The 26,786-nt window shown below is 37.9% G+C and overlaps 1 protein-coding gene across 1 annotated transcript in view; it reads right to left on the reverse strand.

Annotated features, from left to right (window-relative positions):
- LOC134804185 (ras GTPase-activating protein raskol) overlaps positions 1–10,214 on the reverse strand; it is a 166,092-nt gene extending 155,878 nt beyond the window's left edge. The window contains exons 1-2 of the mRNA XM_063777118.1: positions 10,097–10,214; positions 4,429–5,394 (exon numbers count right to left, since the gene is read on the reverse strand). Of these exons, the coding sequence (XP_063633188.1) occupies positions 4,429–5,254 (826 nt within the window). The 5' untranslated portion in view covers positions 5,255–5,394; positions 10,097–10,214. The remainder of the gene's footprint in view (positions 1–4,428; positions 5,395–10,096) is intronic.
- Between the last annotated feature and the right edge of the window lie 16,572 nt (positions 10,215–26,786).

A 26,786-nucleotide genomic window follows, 5' to 3' on the forward strand; every position in this document is an offset into this window, starting at 1 on the left:
AGATGTGTGGCGGGGGGTTTATTTTATTTATAAGGTGTAGAGACAACAACACTTGCCTGCGGAAGGTGTCGGTCCAATATCTAGTTAAGGACAAAATATTCGTGTAATAAGCAAGAACTGTAAAGCGCTGCCCACATATTGTTATAGAACACGAAAAACACAAAAATAAGCGTAGTAAAAGAACACATAGTTTGTAGTAGCTACCTATTTAGAACCATAACTTGTTGTAACATAACACTTGGATGTCAAGAGAAATGTGGCACTGCGGCCACACGACGGAACCACTCGGACATTGTGGACAGCTAACGGCAAACCCACTTTACACACGCGTATCTCGTGTGTACCTACCTACACCTATATTAGATACGAAACACAATACCTACTGGAATAGTAGAGCTTACAAAAGGGAAAACACAAAGCGTACCTACATAAATAAAACAAAGGGTGAAAATTTGCATTCGATCAATAACACTATTATTTAACATTTCCAATATCATCTCCCAGTGTTCAGTTTTGTTTGTAGGTAATATTTACAAGTCGAAAAATATAAGATTAGTAATAATATTTATAGAAAGATTCCCGTTCACAACCATCGTTGAGCTACTTTGAATATTTGAATTTTACAAAAGTTAATACTTATCTTCTACTTAGTCCACACATTTTGTTTCGTATTATACTCGTATATTCATAATGAATAACCTTGATGTAAATGTGTAAAAATAATAAGCTACCACCAGGATCTTCAATAAAATTCTGCTATCCGCAATCAGCCAAAACGCGCTAATAACTGGTATTTCAATATCTGTCATTAATGCATAATGTATGTAGTTTTACCACACGTATTTCAACATGAGTGTCGAAGGTTGCTCCATTAGATCAGAATGAAAAATTGTCAAAATTAGTCTTAATCATGTATCCATTTCACAACTCGACGTCACGTTCACCGTGGGCACCGAACAATAGAGCCCGGCCAATGGAAAAAAAATACTCGATAAACATATTCGTCGAATGAAATAAACATGATAACCGGTTGAATCGACTTATCGAAGCCTTCGCGGTGGCAAAACGTACCCAGAATCCAGGTTATTGACTTGCATTGTCTTTGTACTGTACTTACAGTGACAACTCGCTTCCAAGCGATCAAACAAAAATGCCAGCGGCCTTGTCGGCCACTTAATAAATCTGTAAAAGTATGGCATTGTATAATGAGACCACTAAGCTGACTCGAACAGGAACGAACGGCAACCAATTACCTATAGTCCATTCTCTATCAATAAGTAATGAAACACAAATAAACCTTGAAGGCGGACAATATAAATCGTGTGCCAAAATGCAATGTTCTTACCATTTATTTGGGTGGTTAAACGAAACTAGAATGGTACAAACCCGAAAAACAAACAGCGGATATATCAGCAATCTAAAATTAGTGATTCAAGACTGATTACAAGCTAGTTAGTTACAGTTACAAATTTTGTAGGTGGAATTGAACTGAGTAATTTGAAACAATGTTATTGCAAAAAATATTTCTATACTTGCCTCCAAAGAGATAATCGATACAAATTTATATGATTATATTTTATATTACTTAGATGCTGACAAGCAATGCACACTATGCACAGCCTAAACTGAAGATACAGATATTCTTTAAATGTTGTAGAGCACTATCCAAGCCATAACAATGAAGAAGGGGTACCAGAAAATGTTTTAAAGACATATACACGAACGAATCCGCGGGCGGAGGCTAGTATATATACTGTTATTTACGATATACGGTATTTTCGGATTACGTTTATTTACGATACTAATATGTAAATATAAGAGTGATGTATAATTGATCCTTCTTACTCAGTTACATCGAGTGCATTTATGGTATAATACCTAAGCACTAGGAGTTTCTTTGTTATAAAATAACACTTAACAATTGAAACAAACATTCCTCCTCTTGCTCCATCCAAGTGTTGAATAGCAAGTGTTAAATGCATATGCAAGCATCCTGTAAGGTAAACGGTCCGCAGGAAGGCCGCACTTGTTAGAAAGTATAATCATGCGATTGTATCTACACTGGACAAGGATGCAGTCGTCATTGTCATCCCAGAAAAAACTTATCGAACGTATTAGAAAAACAAAAAACTGTAAATTTTGTAAAACATTAATTAAAGTATAAATTACCAATTAAACAGGTTATTTTATGGATGCTTTGATTGGAATAGCGAAGCAGGTTAGACAGGAGTGACAACATTCCGCATAACGCCGAGCTCGACCGGCGTAATATGGTGTTTTGTGAAGAACTGCAGGAAATAAAGAAGAGACTCATGAATAATTTAAAACGAGTGCGCCTTTTTGCAACATGTACATCTACAAATAGGCTTTTATTACTTGAGAAACCAAATCACTTCTATATGGTACTAATTAATCACTTCTATATACTCTTATTCTAATATTTTTTCTACATTTATTATTCTAACTCCAAAGTATCCCATCGGATGATCAAAGTACAAGTCACCATTGTCATCAGTCATGAACAACATTCGGTCCTAATAACAGAAATGATCGTGTGCAGCATACACACCACACACCATGTTTTGCCGCTCGACACGTTTCCGGCTAAGAGGTCTACATAACAATGTTATTTAAAGCAAGCGAAGAAAAGACATACCGCAGATATGATTGTTCGGGCGCGCTGTTTGATGACCAACAAAACATCGTAAAATATTAAACATTAACCTGGCCCTGAAACTTTCCAGGCAACTGCGTGAAATACCTGTGCGTATGAATTTGTAATTTACAGCAAGTAAATGTCTTAAGCTTGGTTTTCTTGCTAATTGTTTTGGCGTTTTGTAATCGAGTAAAATTAGATTTTAGCCGGTTAAAACTCAAAAAAGCTTACATAACATATTGTAACGAAATAAGACAGATTCGGCCGATCAGTGTATGTGTAACCTGTAACATTAAAAATTTAATTTGGTGTTTGCAATACAACTCTGTTTTTTTTTTCTGGAATCTGACGCAGTCTACTCATGTTAGTAGCTCATGCACTAGCTCATGTTGGCCTCAGATACCAAAGACGATGAGTTAATAGAACTAAATTACCACCGGCTTGCCTGTTACGTAACTACGCAACCTGATCATGTAGATCTTACGTAAAATACAAAAATGGCCTCACGTATGATGCGTTCGATGCGTCGCCTTTGTTAATATCTATACTGTATATGTACTCAAGTCAGATACACAATTCAGATTATAAATATGCATGCTGTCTAATCTTCTTCTTCTTCCTCGCGTTGTCCCGGCATTTTGCCACATCTCATGGGAGACTGGGGTCCGCTTGACAACTAATCCCATGATTTGACGTAGGCACTCATTTTTACGAAAGCGACCGCCACCTGACCTTCCAACCCAGAGGGGAAACTAGGCCTTATTGGGATTAGTCCGGTTTCCTCACGAAGTTTTCCTTCACCGAAAACCAACTGGTAAATATCAAATGATATTTCGTACATAAGTTCCGAAAAACTCATTGGTACGAGCCGGGGTTTGAACCCGTGACCTCCGGATTGAAAGTCGCACGCTCTTACCGCTAGGCCACCAGCGCTTATTTACGAAATATTTACGAGGATTAGAGTTATAGTTTATTGCTTAAATATGATTGAGAAGTGGCATGTCACACCTTGGCTGTTAATCCTATAGAATCGATAGACTTAAGCAAATGGTCGTTAAAAAACGCCGCATTCGTAATCAAGTAACGTAACGGGTCTGTTTAACGTAGACGTACGAGTACATTCATCTGCTGTACGTGTTTCACGTTGTATGTACATATATCAGCTTATCTGCTCCCGCGCTACAATTTACATACGATCCAACAATCGTAATCTATCTCTACCGGTAATTAGAAACTTGCGAATGTAACGGTGCATGCCGTTTGTAGAGCAACTAAACTTGAACTTGTATAACTGATGCTATATCACTTTTAGCTGGGTAAAAAATCTTCTGCAAAGCATTCAAAAGCAATTTCAAGTAGACATATTGACTTGAATTTTTATAGACTTTACTTATGATGTAACGGCAAATTAGAAACATTATTACATTTATCTCATGTGATATTAGTTAGTCATCTACTATGACTTGACGCTATGTTCTTGCTTGCAGAATGATTTGTACAAGTGTGCCATTTGTGGCTTACTTGGACATTCCGATAAGTGTCTTACTTGCGGGTGTGACAATGCCTACTTGTGATTGATGCGATAGTAATTTCCTGAACACCGTTGTTCGTATCGAATACGAGTTTGATTGAAGCAGACCACACGGCGCGGTCGAGTGTACTCCGCCGAGCGGTTCTTCGTGCTCCTAATCACTGTAATTGAACGTTATCACAGTGTCTGTTCCGGGATTCATGCGCTTAAACACAAATAAATTAGTCTTAAAGGCACTTACCGTTGCTAGTGTGCGGAAGCGCGTACAGTACTCCACAGAGCGCAGTCGGTATCGGTGCGCTTTTAAGTACCGGAGGGTCAATTTCGTAATCGAGGCAGTCGGTTGCCGCCGGTTCGAACAGAGCTAGATCGAGTCCATCCATGTCGCTGCGAACTGAAACCCTGTCTTCCTCGGCCACGCGGTCACAAAAGTTTTCAGGCGACTCAACATCTTTAGGGCTGCGACTACAAACTTCATCACTGAGTGGGTCGCAACAACATGTGTCGGAAAATGGCTCAAAATCCCGGCAGTCAAATTCGCATCGCTCAAAGCTGTCACAAGTGCAAGACGACAACGCATCGGAATCCGACCCTTCTACTACAAACAAATCATTGCCTTCTACATCTTTTGTTTTTGCAGCTGTCCTTGCCGACACATAAAATACGCTCGAAGTGTATGGCACCTTTTGCACCTGCAGTGTCACTTTTCCGTCTGTTAATATTTCTCCAGCATATGTGTCATCTACATCTTTAGCTACGCCTTCTAACTGCGGCCGGCAGTCTTCGTAGTGGGCAAAGCTCGAAGTGTCGGTGAGATTAGAGGAACGGTCCACGGAGTAGGCGTCTGCGTACGGGTCACCCGCATCGCTCTGTCGAGTTTGCAAGCGGTGAGGAGTTTGGTGCGAGCGAGTTCCTAGGAATATAGTGGTGTAGGGGCATGTGTGGGCGGGTCGAGTGCGATCAGCGCGCCGCGGGTAACTGGCCGCGAGAGGGTCCCGTGGCGGCGTTTCCTTCGCGTCTATGTACGCTTCGTTCGCCGACAGCACGTTGTAACGCCAATCCGGCATTATTGATCACCATCACTCCTACTTCAGGTTATAAACTGACCACCGTGCGGTCACATGATAGATTAATTATGGAATGCGTGCAAAAGTTTCATTGTTCACACTAAATAACGGAATAACTTAACTACGGCCGACGTCCGCAACTGTTCAAACATGCGTTACCTAAGTGATGCAAGTAATGTGGGTCACTAGATATATCGCCTGCAATGAGAACACGCCTACTTTTTTATTTGCATACACATTCACTGATAAAACTGACAACTTTAATGCCTAATTGTATAATATAATACACACTATTAGCAATCGCAAAATGTAATATGTATTTAGGAATAAACAAGTATAGGTATCGTATTATATTCTGCAGCAGCAAGAAACCATATGGACATATGGATAAATCACAAGTCAGTTAACACCACTGGAAAATATATAATATTGCGATACTATCAGCGCACTGAGCTTACGTTGTCGCAGACGTTGCTTCGTTTATGACAATTTGTCTTAAAAACATCGAAAGTGAGATTCCACTTAGTACCATTATTCTATCACTCTGGTAATTATTTTGGTAAGCAAGAAAGCAGTACATATATTATGTGTGTTATTAATTTAGTAGACTTAATAAAAATATAAAACATTCAATGAAGCTTATAACTTATATAGATATTTTAAATATACAGATATTTAAAAATAAACCTAGAAAAGAGAGCAAGGTGCGAAATAAAATGCGCGGATCGCGGTAGCTGCGTGTGACGGAGCGCAGTGCAATCCTGCGTGCGTGAGAAAAAACCCACGAATGCGAATGACAATATATTATGGCAAAGCCAATTAATATGATAAGTAGGGACGTTAAATATTTGCGCAACTAAATTACTTCATGGTGCTGAATTTACATGGTTATCTATGGTATGCCAAGAGGTGAAAAACTGCTACGAGTAGAGTATAATATTATGTCATGTCAGAAAGTTAACCCAATTAACGTTTTGATCTTTGATGTTTCACACAAACATTTGGCTAAACAAGAATGAGAAATTAAAAAAAAAACAAATACTAATAAATCAAGGAAAGATGAACAAGATTTTAAAATTTACCAACTTCATACCAGCTAAAATAAAGCCTTTTGGTATCCATTTAATCAAATGATTTATTAATTATTAAAAATGAGCACGGCAGGTCTCTTAATTCTAAAAGACCGTTGACATACAAGTTGCACGCTTCATAAACACGATAGACTTTAAAAGCTGTCTATAGAAATAGAAAAGCTACGAGTAAGAGACAGGTTGCAGAAGTCGGTAACGGGCCACCAGTCGCTGGTGTATTACGGTATCGAAAGTTGAAGCCCGCTATGTCCGGATTATTTGCGTTTTCGTCATAAGCATAACTACTAACGCTGCCTCAATGCTTGATTTCTCTAAGTTTCGGGATTTTAGTACCTATAAAAATAAGAGCTATCTAACGGGTGTATTAAGTAGATTAATAGAAAAAATAACTTACATACCTATAGTATGTTAATTATAATGTGTCATGGCTCATGGCAATATTTTAAGTAAGCAGTCCGGCGATTCAAATACTCGCTGACACTTTTTGCACGATGATATCATCTAAAGAACGTGTCTTTGCTACATCAACTTCTTTAATAACCCTTTAATATATAGTGTAGGATGTAGCCTACACAATAAAAACATAATTTTATAATGTATGCACAATTAACTAATTAGATAAAATATATTTGTTCCAATTCATTATTCCGATAGTTAAACTAATTTTTTTTCCGATTGTATATTAAATTTTGCGCAGTATTTAAATTTAGAATCGTTACATTTCAGACAATTTAGTGGAACATTCGGAAAAAGGCTTAAGTTGATGATTTCAGTATGGGATTTAGGCGGTTATATAGAGTTGTTATTATTTTATATTCAAAAAATATACATATTATATCACAAATAATGTATCTTTCTGATGGTGGTAATTTTATCATACATTTTTTACCAATCATTGTAGAAAAATGTCTATGTACTATTATAATATTGGTTTTTCACAGAATCAGGTAAACAATTACGTGTCAGGTATATTAATTTCGGGCAAATAGGTCAAATGGTGCATCTAAGGGTAAAATATACATACCTATCATATTAAGAGTATTAAGGCTTGTGCTTAAATAAATATTATGGGATGCTTAAGTGTATTACTTTTGGTACACATCGCAAATAATAAATGTTCTAGATTTGAATACAAGATCAAACTGAACAATTTATTGGAAAATAAAGCAGTAATCAAGCCAATTGATATCGTTTAAAATAATTTGATCGTCATTTGTTGGAGAAGTCTTCGTATGTGGGTATCCTGTATGATCTTCCACTCGCAAGTCTGGCATTATGTTCCAACTTTTATCTAGTGACCGTATTCAGAAAAGTTAAACTCGTATCAGATGATTTAATACTGAGTTTAATTGATATCACATTTTGGCTTCTGAACACACATCGTATGTAGGTACTTAGTTCATAAATCATAGAAGAGAAAAACAGTATTCAAATATTAAAATTCATTTGGACTGAGCAGTTGTTTTTAATATGTTTAATTACAAAATTTATGACTTGGAAAAAGAGGTTATAAACGTTACAATAATATGTTTTAGGTACAAATTATTCTCGTCGAGTCCAAAATTAACAATTTGGACCAACCGCTTATCACCTGGCTGGGGATATAATCTTAGCGTTTTGTTATAAACGTACGTGAATAAAAGTTCAATGCCTCAGAGTCGTGCTTAGAGAACGCAATTATTTTGTGAGTACATACGAAATTGTAAGTCGGCTTTATAATAACGGCGGCTCGTGACCGCTGCAGCATTCACTCTACACTAAATTCTCTTTGGACCGTGGATGATGTATTTTCAAAGTAAATATTGGCTGATTGAACATCAACGTACTCGTTATAGCTTCCGAATATTGTATAACTATACTTAGTACTTACAACATAATTTATAATTCCACACCCCTATACAAAGTGCAAAATCAGCTCCTCAGTGTAGAAATGTTTTAAATAATGCCTTATATATAATACACGAATTCGAGGTTAACACCCCTTTAATATCAATTCGAATAAACAAAGTAACTGTGTATAGCTTTTATTTCTGCTTGGTCTCTGTCTAATATTGAGTATACGTATTACCATATGGACGTTAAAAAGGTAATTCCTAGATAGTTTAGTTCCAAGCCTTGAAATGGTACGATGTGACGGCCGCTACCATTGACTTAACAAGATAACAAAAACAAATTCATGGCGTAGTCGTAACGAATTTCATTTAAAAACCTACGAATTCGAACAGTGTGTGATTTAACGGCCGGTGGCCACGTGCCACCATTCCATTTCTACTTTGACAATAACACCGCCACGGTCAATGGACGAAAATAACTAGGCATTTTACTTTTATAGGTACGCGTTGATGACGTTGATGACACTGGGTAACTGTCATTAGATAAATCACCCGGTACCGCATGAGAGCAGCCGAAACTATATAACGATTGTCTATTTTACGATTCTTGGTCAATCTAGGTTTCGGATAGCCAGACTGGAATACGATTGGTCAGCTGTTTGTAATCAGCTGCTAGTAGCACGAATTAAACGGGAACACATTAGAAGAAGCGTTAAAGAAACTGTCACTTAGCTACACCCTTAAATAAAAAGAAAGTGTTTGTAAACAAAGCACCTACTACCTACACGCGCATAGCTAAGGTATTCGATCCGATTACTAAGAGCGTTGCACTTACGCAGTATAAAAAGCTTACATAAAGCTAAATATAATACCCGTCTGGATATAAAGCCCTAAGTACTTTTAATTCTTCTCCATTATTAAGAGAAAGATGCACTGTACACTGCACACTAAAGTGCTGGTAAAGCCCAAATGAAATATGAACTGTAAATTGAAGTCGACCCTCCCTACTTAAAGAACTCTACTCTAGTTACAAATCTAACAATTCTCGAATCAAAAATAAACCTTTAAAGAAAGTCTGACACCATATCTTGGGCAAGTTAATTTTTATGGTTTCTCTATTCTAACTATTCTAGAGTTGCCTACGCTTACTTTGACAATGTATAATGTATATGTAAGGGAGCGACATAGTTGACGTAGCACTTGGCGTGAAAACTTAGCGTGATCAAACTCTAACAACCAGTAGTACACCAGTAGTAAATACCGAAAAGTCAGTGGAGTCACTACAATGCAACAAAAGGGAGGAAAGTCAAAGTCGACTTGCCCAAACAGTTCCTTGAAGGCATAACGTAGGAGAGACAAGTGCGGAGCCTAAGATAGCTGGTCACAGATCGAGGATTATAAACCAGGTTTATTGTTGCCATCTGCATCTCTCCTAGCAACGGAGATCGATAGTTTATGGGTTCTTGTTATCGCGTACTCCCCGACCGGCGTAAGCCGCCGCCATCATACCGGCCTGTGTACTGCGTGTGAGCAATCACCCTCAATTTATGGTTTCTTACTTGATAAATACATTACCTAATAATCTGAGAATAAACGTCGACATTGCATGCACTAATCACGAATTAAATGTTTCTTTTTGCAAGCTACATATTATTTACAATTAACCAATACATATTTGAGTACCTATTTAAATAATAACAATATTAAAAACCATAAAGCTATTGCTCAATATTTATCAAACAGGTACTTAATGAGGCTATAGAAATCGCCCTATTTACTAATTAGACTCCAAACTTGGCTCCGTAATTCCTTGAAATTAGTACAAACCCTATAAGAATCTACTTCGGTGTCGTATTTGCTTAATTCTTGAATGAGTAAATCGTGTAATTTAACAGAAGACGTCAGCCGTAGCACGTTACCCCAAATCCTACGGTAGTCACACACAACACTGACACTCGTTTATGTTTCTGTCATAAATTCGTTTCGATCGGCGTTCGGCGCGCGTGGAGGTGCGCGTAGCAGGTCGCGCAATGACCGACTGGGTTGGGTTGAGTCAGTGCAGCCGCACGCGCGGGGCGACCGCTGCAAGCTCTACCAGACTGACAGTTCGCCTCACTCATCTGCTAGCCGTTTGATTCTGGACCGTTACCACAATCATGCGTTGTTGTGACAACACTCCATAACGACCAATAAAACAACGGCCGTTTAACAAATATTTGAATGTTGTAAGCAAAAGGTCGGGGCTATGGCTATAGTCGGCGCAACCTAAGATCTCATATTTGACAGTTACGAATTGACCCTTATATATATGACGTTAAGGCTATCAGTTAAACGGTATATAGTTCTTATAATCATATATATAAAGGTAAATTCATAACTGGCAAATCCCATTATAATATGGCTATCATAAGTACGTACTTAAACGCATCAGTCAAGCTAAAGATGAGAAAGGCCATAAAGAACCTGCTTATCAAAACATTTCCGAAAGCAACAAAATCCGTAAGGTACACGATAACTGCTATAAGTTTTGCTACTGTTGCTCAATCCCTAACTGTATCTGGTATTGCTTGTCATTAAAAGGTATCTCAATTAATGATTTCGAGAAGACCACACCACAAATAAAACACCAAGAGCGGTGCACAGCGTGCCCTGTCTGTCACCACGCTCGACACTGAAACTAGTTTGCACACCTTGATACTGGGTCTTGTGACGCGGAGACCCAGACCCAGCATTCAATGGGTAGGGTTCTGTACGTTACAAGAGCGACATCTATGTGAATTATTTTCTCTTATAATTTTCTTGTGTCGTGTTGTTTAGTAATATTTGGTAAAGTAGCCGTACCTGCCGTACCTACCTAAACCTAAAGGTTATCTTAATTTTAATTTAGGTACTTATATAAGAATAAGAATATATTTCAATATATGCATTAAAACTTAGTGCCTACGTCAATTCTTGGGATTAGTTGGATCAAGCGGACCCCAGGCTCCCAAGAGCCGTGGCAAAAATGCCGGGATAACGCGAGGAAGAAGACTTATATGCATTAAATATATACTTTGCATAATTAATTTCAAAGAATTGTAATGTATTAAATGCAAAATAAATAAGACTCGTAATCAGCCAAACACAAAACAGTCCCACAACTTACAGTCTATTGGCAAAAGATAAAGAGATTTTTTTGCTAGGAAAACTCCTTAAACCCCTAATACACCATAGTGTTGACACAAGCATATTGATAAATATTTACCGAAATTAAATATGTATACAAAGTGGCCAAAATTTTCATTCCGGGGTCCCTTTGTTTCCCATAAAGTTTTAAGTCATAATGTATTGTTTGTCATATTATCGTTAGTCATAAAACTGAAACCGTTAACTTTTCAGGGACTTCGTAAGGTTATTCTGTAGGTAGGTTAGGTTAGGTTTGTTTTATGGCAATCCTGAAAAGTTACGCGTTTCTGAGAAAAAACAATTATGACTAACGAAAGTTCGGACAAACAATACATTATGACTTAAAACTATTTGGGAAACAATAGAGACCCTTTTCTTTCCTCATCATACATTCAAATAATAATGTAAGTATTAAAATGGAATCATTCATTCAAAACCAGCATAACCACCCTTCGGCAGCCAGATAAAAAGAATACGAGTAAAACAAATACAGCTAAAACATGACCATACTCATACTCATACTCATACTCATTTATTTATAATATAATTACATATTACACGTCAAAAATGGAAATTAAATTAGATAAATTAAGTTACAATTATAGTTATTATGTTACAATAATACAATTACATTCTCTTTATTTATTTCTCATCTTAAGTTAGGTTATTTTATAATATGAATATAAAAGTAAAATATAAAAACACTTACAAAACAATAAAAATTAATATAAACACATTATAAAAAACCTAACCTAGGGTGCCGCCAGCAGCGGGGCAAGGCCCAAGCTACCGGTGGTCAGGGCTGCAGAGAGAGGAACCGGCGGACTATCCGCGCCGTGTCCAAGATCACCGCCTTCTGCATCTGACCCTTGATCCAACCACCTAGCGAGAGTCTCTCAAGGTGTTGGTCGAGACTTTTCGCTATTAGACCGTTTACTGAAACGACTATCGGGACAATGATCGTCGAATCAACATCCCACATGGCGGTTATCTCGTGAGCCAAGTCTAGGTACTTACTGGACTTGTCCTTCTCGGCCTTCACGAGATTCTCATCATGGGGGATGGTGATGTCAACGAGCACGGCCCGACGTTGCGATCGATCTATTATCACAATATCAGGCTTATTGGCTACAATAGTCCTGTCAGTGATGATAGATCGATCCCAATAGAGCGTGGCACGACCATTCTCGAGAACAGGCGCAGGTAAGTACTTGTAGTAGGGTACTTCGCGGTCCACAAGGTCATATAGAAGAGCAAGTTGCTGGTGAATAATCCTGGCTACGAGATTATGTCTGTGCAAGTACTCGCCGTTAGCAAGATGAGAGCAACCGGAAATGATATGCCTGAGTGACTCTCCGGGACGGCGGCATGCCCGACAGATGTCGACCGTACCGTCCTTCAGGATATATTTCCGATAGTTGTTCGTCATCATCACTTCGTCCGCAATTGCACAGGCAAAACCCTCGGTTTCTCCGAAGAGGTCCCCGAATCGTAACCAGTTCACCGACGCGAGCAGGTCCACATCGGGTCCCGTGAGGGCCTTGTAGAACCGCCCGTGTAGCACCTTACTCTCCCATGCCGCCCTGCGATCCGCAGTACTTAGTACCACAGGTTTGCGCCAGTTCTCGTTTGCCAAGGAAAGCGGCGTGAGGTTCCTATCTACTGCCACCACATCACGATGCATCCCACACTCGTTGTTAAGGAAATAGTTCCTGAGATTGTACACCTCGTGGTTGTGGAGATCCTTGGCGTTTAGGAAGCCTCGGCCTCCACACTTCCGTGGGATGTACAATCTCATAACTGACGAGCGTGGGTGTAGCATGCGATGTGCGGTGAGCAGTGATCGGACCCTCCGATCCAGGGCGTCCAGCTCGGTCTGAGTCCACCTTAGTATGCCAAAGGAGTATGTGAGTAGGGGCATTACCCAGGCGTTGAAGGCGCGCACTTTGTTGCCTCCTGACAAAAGACTGTTAAGGACTTTTGTGAGCCGACTGAAAAAGCGCTCCTTCACCGACCGTCTAATACCCTCGTCCTCAATACCCAACGACTGTGACATACCAAGGTATTTATAGGTTTCTGATTCAGAGATAGATCTGAAAGACATTGTCTCAGAAAGTTGTAAATTTGTTGAATTTACAACCCTCCCCCGCTGTACATGCATAACCGCACATTTATCGACACCAAACTCCATGTGGATGGCACTACTGAAGACTTCGGTGGTTTTCAGTAGCTCCAACAAGTCTTGGCTATTTGGTGCAAATAATTTGAGGTCATCCATGTACAGAAGGTGAGAAATGACTTCACCCTCTCTCCGAAGCCGACAACCTAATCCCAAATCCTTCAGCAGGGTGCTGAGGGGATTCAAAGCTAGGCAGAACCACAGGGGACTCAGACTGTCGCCCTGAAAGATTCCTCGCTCAATCCTTATAAAATCCTGCGGGCCAGGGCGGTCATCCCGGCCTCCTGGTTGACGAAGGACTGTGGTCCACTGTCTCATACACGCGCTTAGGAAGGCTCTCAAAGCTGCATCAACTTTATACAGCTCTAAGACCCTCCCCAACCATGAATGAGGCACCGAATCATAGGCCTTCTTGTAGTCAATTACATTATTATTACAGTTTTGGTTGGTATACCTAAATAAGTGTCTCAAATATTATTACAATTGTGATGATAGTGTTAATTAAATTTGTTTCATAAAAAAAAATATTATCTAAAATGTGAACTTGATTGTAAATTATAAAAGTCATTTAGACTGTAAAAGGCATGCGAGAGGAGCCATTTCTTTAGTTGGCGCGTGAATGAGTTGATGGATTTTATCGTGGTGATGTCCTGCGGTAATTTGTTATACACTTTGGGGCCCAGTACGTGCATGGTTTTGGAGGACTTAGTCAATCGGTGGCTGGCGGGAAGCAGGCGTTCTTTGCTTCCTAGACGGGTACGGGTGAGCTTGCTAGTATTGAAAGTGTGTTTGTGTGTGTGTACGTGTTTGGCGATGTTAAATATGTATTGTGATGGTAGTGTGAGTATGTTATTTTGTATAAAGAGTTGTTTTGCTGGTGAACCTGGGGCCGCCATAGATAGTAGTCTGACCGCCCGTTTCTGTAGGACAAAGACGCGGTGCCATTCTGCTGCTGTTCCCCATAGTTCCAGGCCGTAGCACATGATTGAGTGGAACAGGGAGAAATAGCTGGTACGCAGTTGCTTTTGAGGTAACACGTGGGCTAACCTACTAAGAGCGAAACACGCACCTGACAATTTGCCACATAAAGTATCTATATGCTTGTCCCATTTAAGGGAAGAGTCGAGGGTCACGCCGAGAAATTTTGTGTAATGTACTTGTTCGATGTTTGTGTCATCGATCCGAATGTGTAGTGGCTTAGGAGGTTTGCCTCCGAGATTGATGTGTAATAGTTGTGTTTTCGATAAATTTAACACTAAGCCGTTATTGGTGAACCAGTTCTCATAGACAAACAAACAGTTCAAAACCTCTAAAAACGTTAATACGCGATAAACGTTGAACCCTAAAATTAAAACGCCAGTCCAACCCCTTGTTTACGACGAGGGGACGAATCTACGTTTTTTTGTGATAAAAGGGGATTTAAAATAGACATCTACTACCAGTTCAATTGTAAAAGGGGTCGTTCGTCCCTTGAAAGCGTATTGAACAAGTCATGTTTTTGATTGACTATTTTAACTCGTATGCGACATAACCACCGACTGTAGCTTTCAAAAGCTCACTATTACTTAACTGTAAGATCGCAAAAGCAACTTTATACCAGTAATTTTGTGTTTCAATGCAACCAAACAAGGCTTAGTATCGTAGGAGGTTACGAAAGCAAGTCGATTTTGCTTATAGGCGTTACCTGGCGGCGTCTGGGACCGGTTCGAGCATTTGCATGCACGGTTCTCCGTTAACCATGGAATACATACGTATAAGTATGTACCTATTTTATACAGTCACTACATTTCGTCTATTTACTTTCTTAAGGTTTAAGCGTACGTACGGTTTGGCCAAAAACGGTTTGGCTCTGCTTTTCTTTGAGATGCGGAATGTAACGTACTAAGTCGCCGCGACACAGTAAGACAGTGAACGCGAGTCTAAGGTAGTCTATGATCAGTCATCACCCATCAAAGTGCAATAGATCAACACCTTCAATATCAACATATTGATACACGGTCGGATATCTGAGTGAACATTTTTAGTTAGACAGTTTAACTCCCACACGCCTACAGTTACAAAATGAAGTTAAGAAAATCGTTAGTCATACTTAACATAAGAACGTCTGTCCACACCTTAAGTGTCTACTTGTATCACGAGATAATTTTTTTTCTGTTACTTATTGATTAGGCAACGGAAACCATAAAAGGTAGCTACTATGTATTATTGCTTAATGACAACTAAGTTCAGTTGGTCCTTTTAGAAATTTACTTAATGAACTTTGAGTGTGTGTGTGACAATAAGAAGCTCTCATTACAATTTTTAGTAAAACCCAATGGGACCAAAATAACTCAATATAGGTACTCGGAGAAAAGTTGCATGAAGAAACCAGGTTTGGAAAGAGCTTGCTGAATAATTTCAGAATGCTTGTGAAATAATTTTCGGTAGAATGGGAGTCAAATGTTTTAGGTGGTGAGGAATTACTACGAGTAATTAGTGTTTTCGCTTTAAATAAATAAAAGCTCGTACAAATTCGCTCTGAAACTACGAAAATAATGCAAATGGCTCTTAAAAACCGTGCCCGTTCATGTCACTTTCCCCCTACATACTATCATCTGAGTATTACGAGTACCTAACCTATATCACCTCGAGCGAAAGATATGAATGAATCTTTTCAACTCAGTGAAGCGTTTTGCGCATCTCTACAGTACGAGTATCGTCATAAATATCATAATCGAATCATTCAGACGCTTTATATATTTCATTTTATTAACTCAGGTAGATTATCAAGAGCATCGATTTTATTACTCTTCTTTACTTGGATAGGTACTTACGCCAGTAATGTTACATAAAAGTCTTCTTTCGATTCGCTTTGATTACTCGCCGCCTTTATGAGATAAGCTACAAAAGGAGTACCTACGAGTACTTAGTTATAAAAGACCCAACAGTCTTTAAATCGACAACTTTAGTAAAACTCAGTCAAGCACTTCAACCTGACTTGAGTCCTTACGTACACTACATTTTCATTCTCACATATAATAGCTAACTCGCACTCTAGGTGATTAGAGAGTCCACAGGACGAACATTTTCACACGGGAAGTAATTATTTGCCGACTCCTACACCCGCTCAGATGGGTAACCGAACGTCGACAGTCAATACTGAGACTATGTAAATATTCCCCATATCGTCGTGTTTGCTTACCTTGCTCGTGTTTAAAATTTTAGAACTCAACTGGTGGCACGTAACTTCCCACATTTTATACAATATTATTTTGTCGGAGCGGAGCACGTTTTGTGACTTATTGTTAGTTTAATGGGATTTTTCATACAAACTTTTTTACTAGGTAGGTAAGTAGTTTTCCACGTAAACATATAAATCATGAACAAATCGTATATTTTGCAATACCTTAAGATTTGACTTATTTAGTTGGATTATGTTTGGTAGCTAATACCGCTGCAATATAGGTGTATGAATGCCAAACAACAAAAGTTAAAAGTTGTATACAAAAAAGCTCTTGTATTGTTTACAATTACTTGTTATAGACAAGTTACAAATCTTTTACGTCATGACAACTCCATTAACTAAATAGGCTTGGTGGACTAGGTACTTGGTAACAGAATTTAAGGCGTCTTCCCGCCGTCCGTCAGGTCGAATAGAATAGAATAGAATAAAACTTTATTTTATATAATTTAAGTTACAGAATTATTGCCCGCCAAGTGCAAGCAGTATTATTTTACATATATGTCTTAGGTATCAAAAAGATCTAAAGTAAACTAAATGGGGCTCAGTTAAGACACGAACTTGATGACATTGTATGGGAGTTGCTAAAACACTCCAACGTATATTATTATCCAAAAAAATATCGGTCGATACGAAAGCTTAATGAATTAAGCATATTATCGACAGATTTTCTATTACGCTACCGTCTAAATACCGTCTCGGATTATACTTATGCAAAACACCTATCATACGCAACTAAGGAATAAATTGTTTGTTTTCCAGCTTAATTACTATACGACCTCGTAAAACCGTTAATTAGGCCAAGTGCTGTTTACCAATACTAAACAAAAGGAAGCTTGTTCTAATGCAGTTTTTCTCATTACTCTGAGGTATGTACATGTACGTGCATTACAACACATGCTAAGCAGCGTGTCGACCGTGGCGTAAACATTTCCATAGGGCACGTCTGAACTACTATAAATATGTATATCTGGATTAGTTTTTCAAGCTGGCTAGTTACTAGATACTCTGTGGACGACATGGATTAAATTGCTGGACACTTTGTTATCTTTGCAATGTAATAGGCTTGTGTCGGTCATGAACTAAGAACTGTTAAGAATGAAATCCAGTCAAGGACCGAAAGGAACTAAATCTTTTTGCACGCTCTTAATCGGTCTTTAGGTCCTTTAGTTCAGTAGGATTGGTGAGCGCTTGACATGAGTGAAACAGAAAATAGACTGAACGAAATAGTTCACAATGACGTTGGCACGAGTGCGAACGATATAAAAGAGTGACAAACAGTCCTAAACCTGAAAAATATGAAAAAATATCAATTTTTTTTTTATTTTTTTTTTTTATTGTGTCTAGCTTTTTGATGTTTAACCGTCATATAGTATCGTACAACTTGAATCGTAATTCAGTTGCCAAAAATAAAATAAAAACTAAGGTAAAATCGATTCATACATTCCCAGCTCTCAAAGACCGAACTGAACTAAAGGAACTAAAAGACCGAACTAGTTCATTTGACCGATTGACCGAGAGCGGAGCGCTCTCTGTAGTGACCGAGCAGGCACAAGCTTACAATGTAATTATAGCTTATTCCTCTGACATACTAAGAACGTTTGAAAAGCATCATAAAGTATTGTGAGATTATAGCCTAAGTGTTCCTAAGTTAAGGCGCGGTGTGTAGTAAAATGCACTTTTTTGTCACCATATTTACAGACTTTTACAAGGATTTCATGCATTATTTTCTAGTATGTATAACTTCAGTCCTTGAACTACGTTATTGCTTGTCAGAAACACGACGGCTCATTATTTTCTCGATAGAATCTTAAGTTGAAAACATGCCTAACACTGTCTTTATTTCCTTATGTTAGAAGTACTAGGACGAAAATGTATATGAAACTTACTTCAGTCGATAGCTTTTAAGTAAATCTTCATTATTGCTTGTCCTTTTATCGATACGTTAATTTTTTCATTCATCATTTGATGAATTCAACATTTTGCCTACTAAATTACACCCTACGCGGCAATACCTTGCGCCTATTCCTCACGCCAGTACGCCCGTGACCACTGTCAGCGTCGGACCTGTGCTAGTTTAGCGGACGTTTCATAAAATGGGTAATCACTAGTGTCCGACCGAAGGTTCGGTTTCGGCCAGTTTCGGCCAAAAAATCATGTTTCGGCTGTAGTTTCGGTTTCGGCCAAAAAACGGCCGAACCTTTCGGCCGGGCCGAAACTTACGAAATGGTACTTCGTACTATGAAACTAAACTATGTGACAAAGACCAAAAGTTGGGGATGGGGAATAAGTAGGACAACAATATTAATATGTACCTACATATACTGATTCATGTATAGGTACAGAAATTAATTGGTTTATTATAAAATACAATTCCACTAATGAGGGCGCCACTAGACGGTCGACGCAGTCTTAAGAGGCTGTTAATACCTATAACGCGCACACTGTCTAATTCTAATTGTATCGGAGTAAATGAGATAGCACTGTCGTATGTTACTGGGCCTGGGCAAAGGAATAATAAGAAAACTCATCATCTTCCTCGCGTAATCCCGGAATTTTTACCACCGCTCATGGGAGCCTGGGGTCCAATTGACAACTAATCCAAAGAATTGGCGTAGGCACTAGTTTTTACGAAAGCGACTGCCATCAGACTGACCTTCGAACCCAGAGAGTAAACTAGGCCTTATCGGGACTAGTGCGGCTTCCTCACGATGTTTTTCCTTCACCGAAAAGCAAATAGTAAATATCAAATGATATTTCGTATATAAGTTCCGAAAAACTCATTGGTACGAGCCGGGGTTTGTACCTGCGAACTTTGGATTGAAAGTCGCACGATCTTACCGCTAGGCCACCAGCGCTCAAGGAAATATCTAACTTTTTAATACAATGGACATTGGTTGGACACGGCTTTGACTTCGCATGAAAGTTCGCCTCACTGGGGCACTTCGGACGTTTAGGCCCAGGTGAAGATGGTACCCGGCCTTGCGATATTGTCAACAAAAAATTCGCGCTCGCTGCGCTCGCGTTTTTGGTTGACCCTGTATCTACATGTTAGCTTGATTGACTGGTGAATGAATAGAGTTAGACCAAGAAAGTTCTACAATTATTTTGAGAGCATACGCATACGCAGTGCAACTAGTGCAAATGTTATTTATACGTCATAATTTCACAGAAGTTTTGACGTTTAAAATAACACATGCACTGCGTGTGTTATCAAAATCGTTGCAGAATTATCTTGGTCTAACTCTAGTAATTTTCTTAAAAAACTGCTTAAGTAACATCAATTTCAAGGACATTGGGTGTTGACAGCCCCATAATATGTGTGTAAAAGCGGTTTTATGACATTTTTTCAACGATTTTAACAAGTCTACAAAAGGTTCGGTTTCGGTTTCGGCCGAAACTAGAGCCAAAGCCGAACATTCGGTTTCGGTTTCGGTTTCGGCAAAAAAACATGTTTCGGTCGGACACTAGTAATCACAGTATAAATATGCAAATATGTTATACACACAATGTTTTTCAACATACTTACGAAGAAAAGCAAAATGATTCTTAAATACTTACGGTGACATTTCAGACATTCGTCCGTCATATTGTCATTTTATAACAAGTTGGGCAGCAAAGGCACACACCCATCTAACCAATCCGAAATTCAGTCACGATTGATAAATTGTGTAAACATATTTTAAAAGGCTATAAAATTAATCAAATTGAATAATTTAGACTGGTCACATTTTTGTAAAAATCGATTTCTACTGGCAAAACATATTACTTTTTGGCAACCGGGTTTTTTAACCTAATTAGACCCCGCTGAATCCGAATTTGCCGGTTGCTTGATCGAATTCTTGACTGGAAGTGAGATATTTGATATTAAAGGTCCCTTTTTTTAGTTTTTCGTAAATAACTCGTAAACGGTGGCCAATGTAAAAAAATTAACTAATAATCTACACAAAATTTTAAATAAAAAAGATTCAGTACATTTTTAGCAGGGATCAATATTTAAAAAGATAATAAAGAGGGAAAGTTAATTATAATAAATTCTAAGGTTCCTTGTTTTTATTTTTTCGTTAATAATTTGAAAAGTATAACTCATAGCAAAAACAAATCTTACACATAAATAATAAACATAAAATTTCCTACAAGAAACATGTAGAACACTTTTCGTTAGGATCAATATTTAAAAAGACAAAGCAGCCGGTAAGTTAATTACAATCAATTTTAAAGTCCCTTTTTAGTTTTTTGTAAATAACTCGTAAACGGTGTCCCATAGCAAAATAGGTTTTTATGAATAAATAATCTACATAAAATTTCCTGCAAAAAACATCTGAACACTTTTCTCTAGGATCAATATTTAAAACGATATTAAAGGAAGAAAGTTCATTACAATCAATTCACATGTCACTTTTTTTAGTTTTTAGGGTCCCGTACCTCAAAAGGAAAAAACGGAACCCTTATAGGATCACTCGTGCGACTGTCTGTCTGTCTGTCCGTCTGTCACAGCCCATTTTCTTCAAAAGTACTGGACCAATTAAGTTGAAATTTGGTCCACACATGTAAATTCGTGACCCAAAGACGGACATCTTACGTAAACAAATGAATTTTAAACATGGAGGCCACTTTTTAGCCAAGGGGGGTTAATTAACATTAAGAACCTATTTTGCTATGGGCCACCGTTTACGAGTCATTTACGAAAAACTTAAAATAGGGACCTGGAAATTGATTATAATTAACTTACCCCCTTTAATACCTCATTAAATATTGATCGTAGCGAAAAAGTGTACAAAACCTTTTTTGTGGACAATTTTATGTTCAATATTTATGTATAATATTTTTTTGCAACGGGGGCACCGTTTACGAGTTATTTACGAAAAAAAGCGACCTGTGAACTGATTGTGATTAACTTTCTTCCTTTAATATCGTTTTAAATATTGATCCTAGAGAAAAGTGTTCAGATGTTTTTTTGCAGAAAATTTTATGGAGATTATTTATTCATAAAAACCTATTTTGCTATGGGACACCGTTTACGAGTTATTTACAAAAAACTAAAAAGGGACTTTAAAATTGATTATAATTGACTTACCGGATGCTTTGTCTTTTTAAATATTGATCCTAGCGAAAAGTGTTCTACATGTTTCTTGTAGGAATTTTATGTTTATTATTTGTGTAAAATTTGTTTTTGCTATGAGTCATACTTTTCAAATTATCAACAAAAAAATAAAAACAAGGAACCTTAGAATTTATTATAATTAACTTTCCCTCTTTATTATCTTTTTAAATATTGATCCCTGCTAAAAATGTACCAAATCTTTTTTTATTGAAAATGTTGTGTCGATTATTAACGTTTAACATTTTTTTTTTATATTGGCCACCGTTTAAGAGTTATTTACGAAAAACTAAAAAAAGAGACCTTCAAAAAGTGATTATAATTAACTTTCCCGCCTTAATATCTCTTTGAATATTGATCCTAGCGAAAAATTGTACGCAATCTTTCTTGTAGGCAATTTTATGCAGATTACTTGTGTTTAAGAAAAATTTTTGCTATGCGCCACCGTTTAAGAGTTATTTACGAAAAACTAAAAAAAGGGACCTTTAATATCAACTATCTCACTTCCAGTCAAGAATTCGATCAAGCAACCGGCAATTTCGGATTCAGTGGGGTCTAATTAGGTTAAAAAACCCGGTTGCCAAAAAATAATATGTTTTGCCAGTCGAAATCGATTTTTACAAAAACATGATCAGTCAAGTATACACTCATATTGTATATAATTAATAATTATTTAGGTACACTCACCCACCTCACCGTCTTACCTACCATTTTTAGGGTTCCCTACCCAAAGTGTAAAACGGAACCCTATTAGTAAGACTCCGCTGTCCGTCCGTTCGTCCGTCCGTCTGTCACCAGGCTGTATCTGTATATATTACGAACCGTGATAGCTAGACAGTTGAAATTTTCACAGATGACGTATTTCTGTTGCCGCTATAACAACAAATACTAAAAAGTACGGAACCCTCGGTGGGCTCAGTGGGCGAGTCCGACTCGCGCTTGTCCGGTTTTTAATTTCATTAAGTACTCATCAAAATTCGAATTTACTAATAAATCTTATTCAATATTAATTGCCGAACTAAAAATCCCGGAACTGACAATTCAGAATACCGATGTCGTCAGAATAAGGACGTAGACGTGCTGCGCGGGAATGGTGCGGTGCGCCGCGCGGGGCGCCCGCCTGCCCGTTCTACCACGCGTCTGCTTCACCCCCTTGAAAACGTAAAACTCGAGTATAAGAGCGCCTTAAGAAGCAATTTTCAATCAACAACTTACATATTTACATAGTCATATAGACAAGTGTAGATAAAAGCGACAAACTTGCTCGTTTCGAGTTAGTTACGGTCTCTCGTTACTCGTATTATATTCGCTCCTATAATTTGCTTGATATGAGATGAATGGATCTCTAATAAAAATACCGACCCATACAAATGACCCGCTGTTACAGCCAGCTCAATAACAAGCCGTAGGTAATAAACATCGATAACATAATAACGAAGAGAAGTGTAACTAGTGATGTGCTGATGTGCCTTACGGAAGCTCCTGGCAGTGGGTAAGTGTCAGCAACTATCACGCAATTTTAATTTCTAACAGTCAGTATTCAGGATGCCGACCACGAGAAAGAGTTTGCGTTTTGTTTTGCATTCATCACAAAGGTTCATTAAAATGTAAACTAAATGATTTAAAACACTACGAATTATATTTTTGCCGGTAAACATGACAAAACATTCGGGAGAATCGCCAGTGGAAGAATCTGAGATGAAAAATATTGGCAACGGCACGTCACTATGTGTTTGTGTAACTCGAGATAATGTCAGCGTCGAGTCGGACAACGATTTATCCTTGTTCCGTTTTTATTAACTTTCGCCACGCGAAAAAAGGTTTTCAAACAGTTCAAAATAAAATTCGCTGATTCGTACTCTGCTCAATCCTTCCAAAGAGCTCGGTCGGTGGTGTTTTCGACAATTAGCAATTGAATTCCAAACGGCTGTACAAAGGGGCCGCTTTTGGGATCCTAAGTGCACATATACGTATGTAGATAGATGCTAACCGCAGCTGTGCTCGCGTAATGATTGCATTGCACGAGACCAGAACCCGAGATTTTAATAGCGCATCTATTCCTAACAATCCTATCCATGTTTAGAAACAAAAGTTACTTATAAAGAAGGACTAGTTCAAGAAGTTATGTGTGATAGATAACGCAGCGTTAAAAGCTTTTTGATTGCAACGTGGTTTAGTCATTAGTGTGAATGAATATAAAATAGGTTTAGTCATAGAATTTAAGAAAAAAAGATACATATTTATAATAATATTATATAGGTACATTAGCTAAAATATTTATTTGAACTTAAAACATAACCCTAAAATATAGCAAAGAAACAGTAAAAAAAATCCTCACATGGCATGCAAATAGCTGATTTCAGGTAATTTAATATAGGTACCAAATGTGTTAAGGATAACCAGGTTTATGTAAATCTTTAGATTAGATAAGCTTCATTACTTTCATTAATAGCTATGACTTTGACGAGTTCCTTCGAGGCTAGGACCGGACGTTGTAAAACTATAACCAGTTAATACGTTGGCAAATGCAATTTTGTTGCAACGTATTATAAATAGTAATCTAGGTTCTTATGCCTTTATGAGCAACGCAGTGGTATACCAAGTTATTAGAAAAACTTTTAAATATAACATAACGCTGAAATGAAGCGTGACGAATTACTCGTATGGCGGTAGTAAGTATTTGGCAGACAGAGACAGATTTAACGTTTTTAAATAAAACCTCGCTACAAGTTTATTCATTACTAGCGACCCGCCCTGCTTCGCACGGGTTAACAAATTATACACCTAAACCTTCCTCAAGAATCACTCTATTGATAAATGAAAACCGCATGAAAATCCGTTCAGTAGTATTTGAGTTTATCGCGAACATACAAACACACAAACAGACAGACGCGGCGGGGGACTAGCTGACCCGGTGAACTTTGTTTCACCTAGGTACATGTATGCATTTGTTTTTTTTTGCATGTTAAATACGGATTATACAATCATTGTATTACAGGCATTATATCAACAAATACGTATACGTTCACTATTATATGACTTGTACGAAACAGGCAACATTATACTAAAATATGTCAATGTCTTGCATTCAAATAAGCTTGTGGAATATAACGCGAAGTTTTCAAATTATCATTACACACATCTTTGATTCCAAAATAATCATCATTTTCGAATTCTGCACTCCCTGAAACCTATAAAACGACACCCATGACGACTTTCATGACAAAGTGCACGGCAGACATCTTTTATTCCAAAATAGTCATTATTTTCGAAACCGGTACTCCCTAAAACCTATAAAACGATACCCATGACGACTTCTATAACAAAGTGCACGGCAGACATCTTGGATTCCAAAATAGTTATTTTTTTTTAAACCGGCACTCTCTAAAACCCATAAAACGACAACCATGATGACTTTTATGACAAAGTCCACGGCAGACATCTTGGATTCCAAAACGTATATCGTATATCCATGATGACTTTTATATCAAACTGCACGTCAGACATATTTGGATTCCAAAATAATCATCATTTTCGAATTCTGCAGTCCCTAAAACCTATAAAATGACATCCATGACGACTTTTATGTCAAAGTGTACGTCGGACATCTTGGATTCCAAAAGAGTCATTATTTTCGAAACCGGCACTCCCTAAAACCTATAAAACTACACCTATGACGACTTTTATGACAAAATGCACGGCAGACATCTCGGATTCCAAAATAGTCATTATTTTCGAAACCGGCACTCTCTAAAACCCATAAAACGACAACCATGATGACTTTTATGACAAAGTCCACGGCAGACATCTTGGATTCCAAAACAGTCATCATGTTCGAAACCGGCACTCCCTAAAACCTATAAAATGACACCCATGATTACTTTTATATCAAACTGCACGTCAGACATATTTGGATTCCAAAATAGTCATTATTTTCGAAACCGGCACTCCCTAAAACCTATAAAACTACACCCATGACGACTTTTATGACAAAGTGCACGGCAGACATCTCGGATTCCAAAATAGTCATTATTTTCGAAACCGGCACTCTCTAAAACCTATAAAACGACAACCATGATGACTTTTATGACAAAGTCCACGCAGACATCTTGGATTCCAAAACAGTCATCATTTACGAAACCGGCACTCCCTAAAACCTATAAAACGACATCCATGATGACTTTTATATCAAACTGCACGTCAGACATATTTGGATTCCAAAATAATCATCATTTTCGAATTCTGCACTCCTTAAAACCTATAAAACGACATCCGTGACGACTTTTATGATCAAGTGCACGGTAGACATCTCGGATTCCAAAATAGTCATCATTTTCGAATTCTGCACTCCTTAAAACCTATAAAACGACATCCGTGACGACTTTTATGATCAAGTGCACGGTAGACATCTCGGATTCCAAAATAGTCATTATTTTTGAAACCGGCACTCCCTAAAACCTCATGATGACTTTTATGACAAAGTGCACGGCAGACATTTTGGATTCCAAAACAGTCATCATTTACAAAACCGGCACTCCCTGAAACCTATAAAACGACCTCATGATGACTTTTATGACAAAGTGCACGGCAGACATCTTGGATTCCAAAACAGTCATCATTTACAAAACCGGCACTCCCTGAAACCTATAAAACGACATCCATGACGACATTTATGACAAAGTGCACGGTCGACATCTTGGATTCTAAAACAGTTATCATTTTCGAAACCGGCAATCCCTAAAACCTATAAAACGACACCCATGATGACTTTTATGACAAAGTGTTTGGCTGCCATCTTTTTTTTTTACGTACAAAAATGACCCCCTGTCAACTTTCAATCGAGATTTAATCGGAAATTTAGTCGATTAATATTCAGATTAATTCAATTTCAATCGTATGTTAGGTCAACTAAATTAATCGCGAATTAAAAGGTTATTTAATAAT

Source organism: Cydia splendana, chromosome Z, assembly GCF_910591565.1.
Source record: "Cydia splendana chromosome Z, ilCydSple1.2, whole genome shotgun sequence".
In the NCBI taxonomy this organism is placed as follows: domain Eukaryota; kingdom Metazoa; phylum Arthropoda; class Insecta; order Lepidoptera; family Tortricidae; genus Cydia; species Cydia splendana.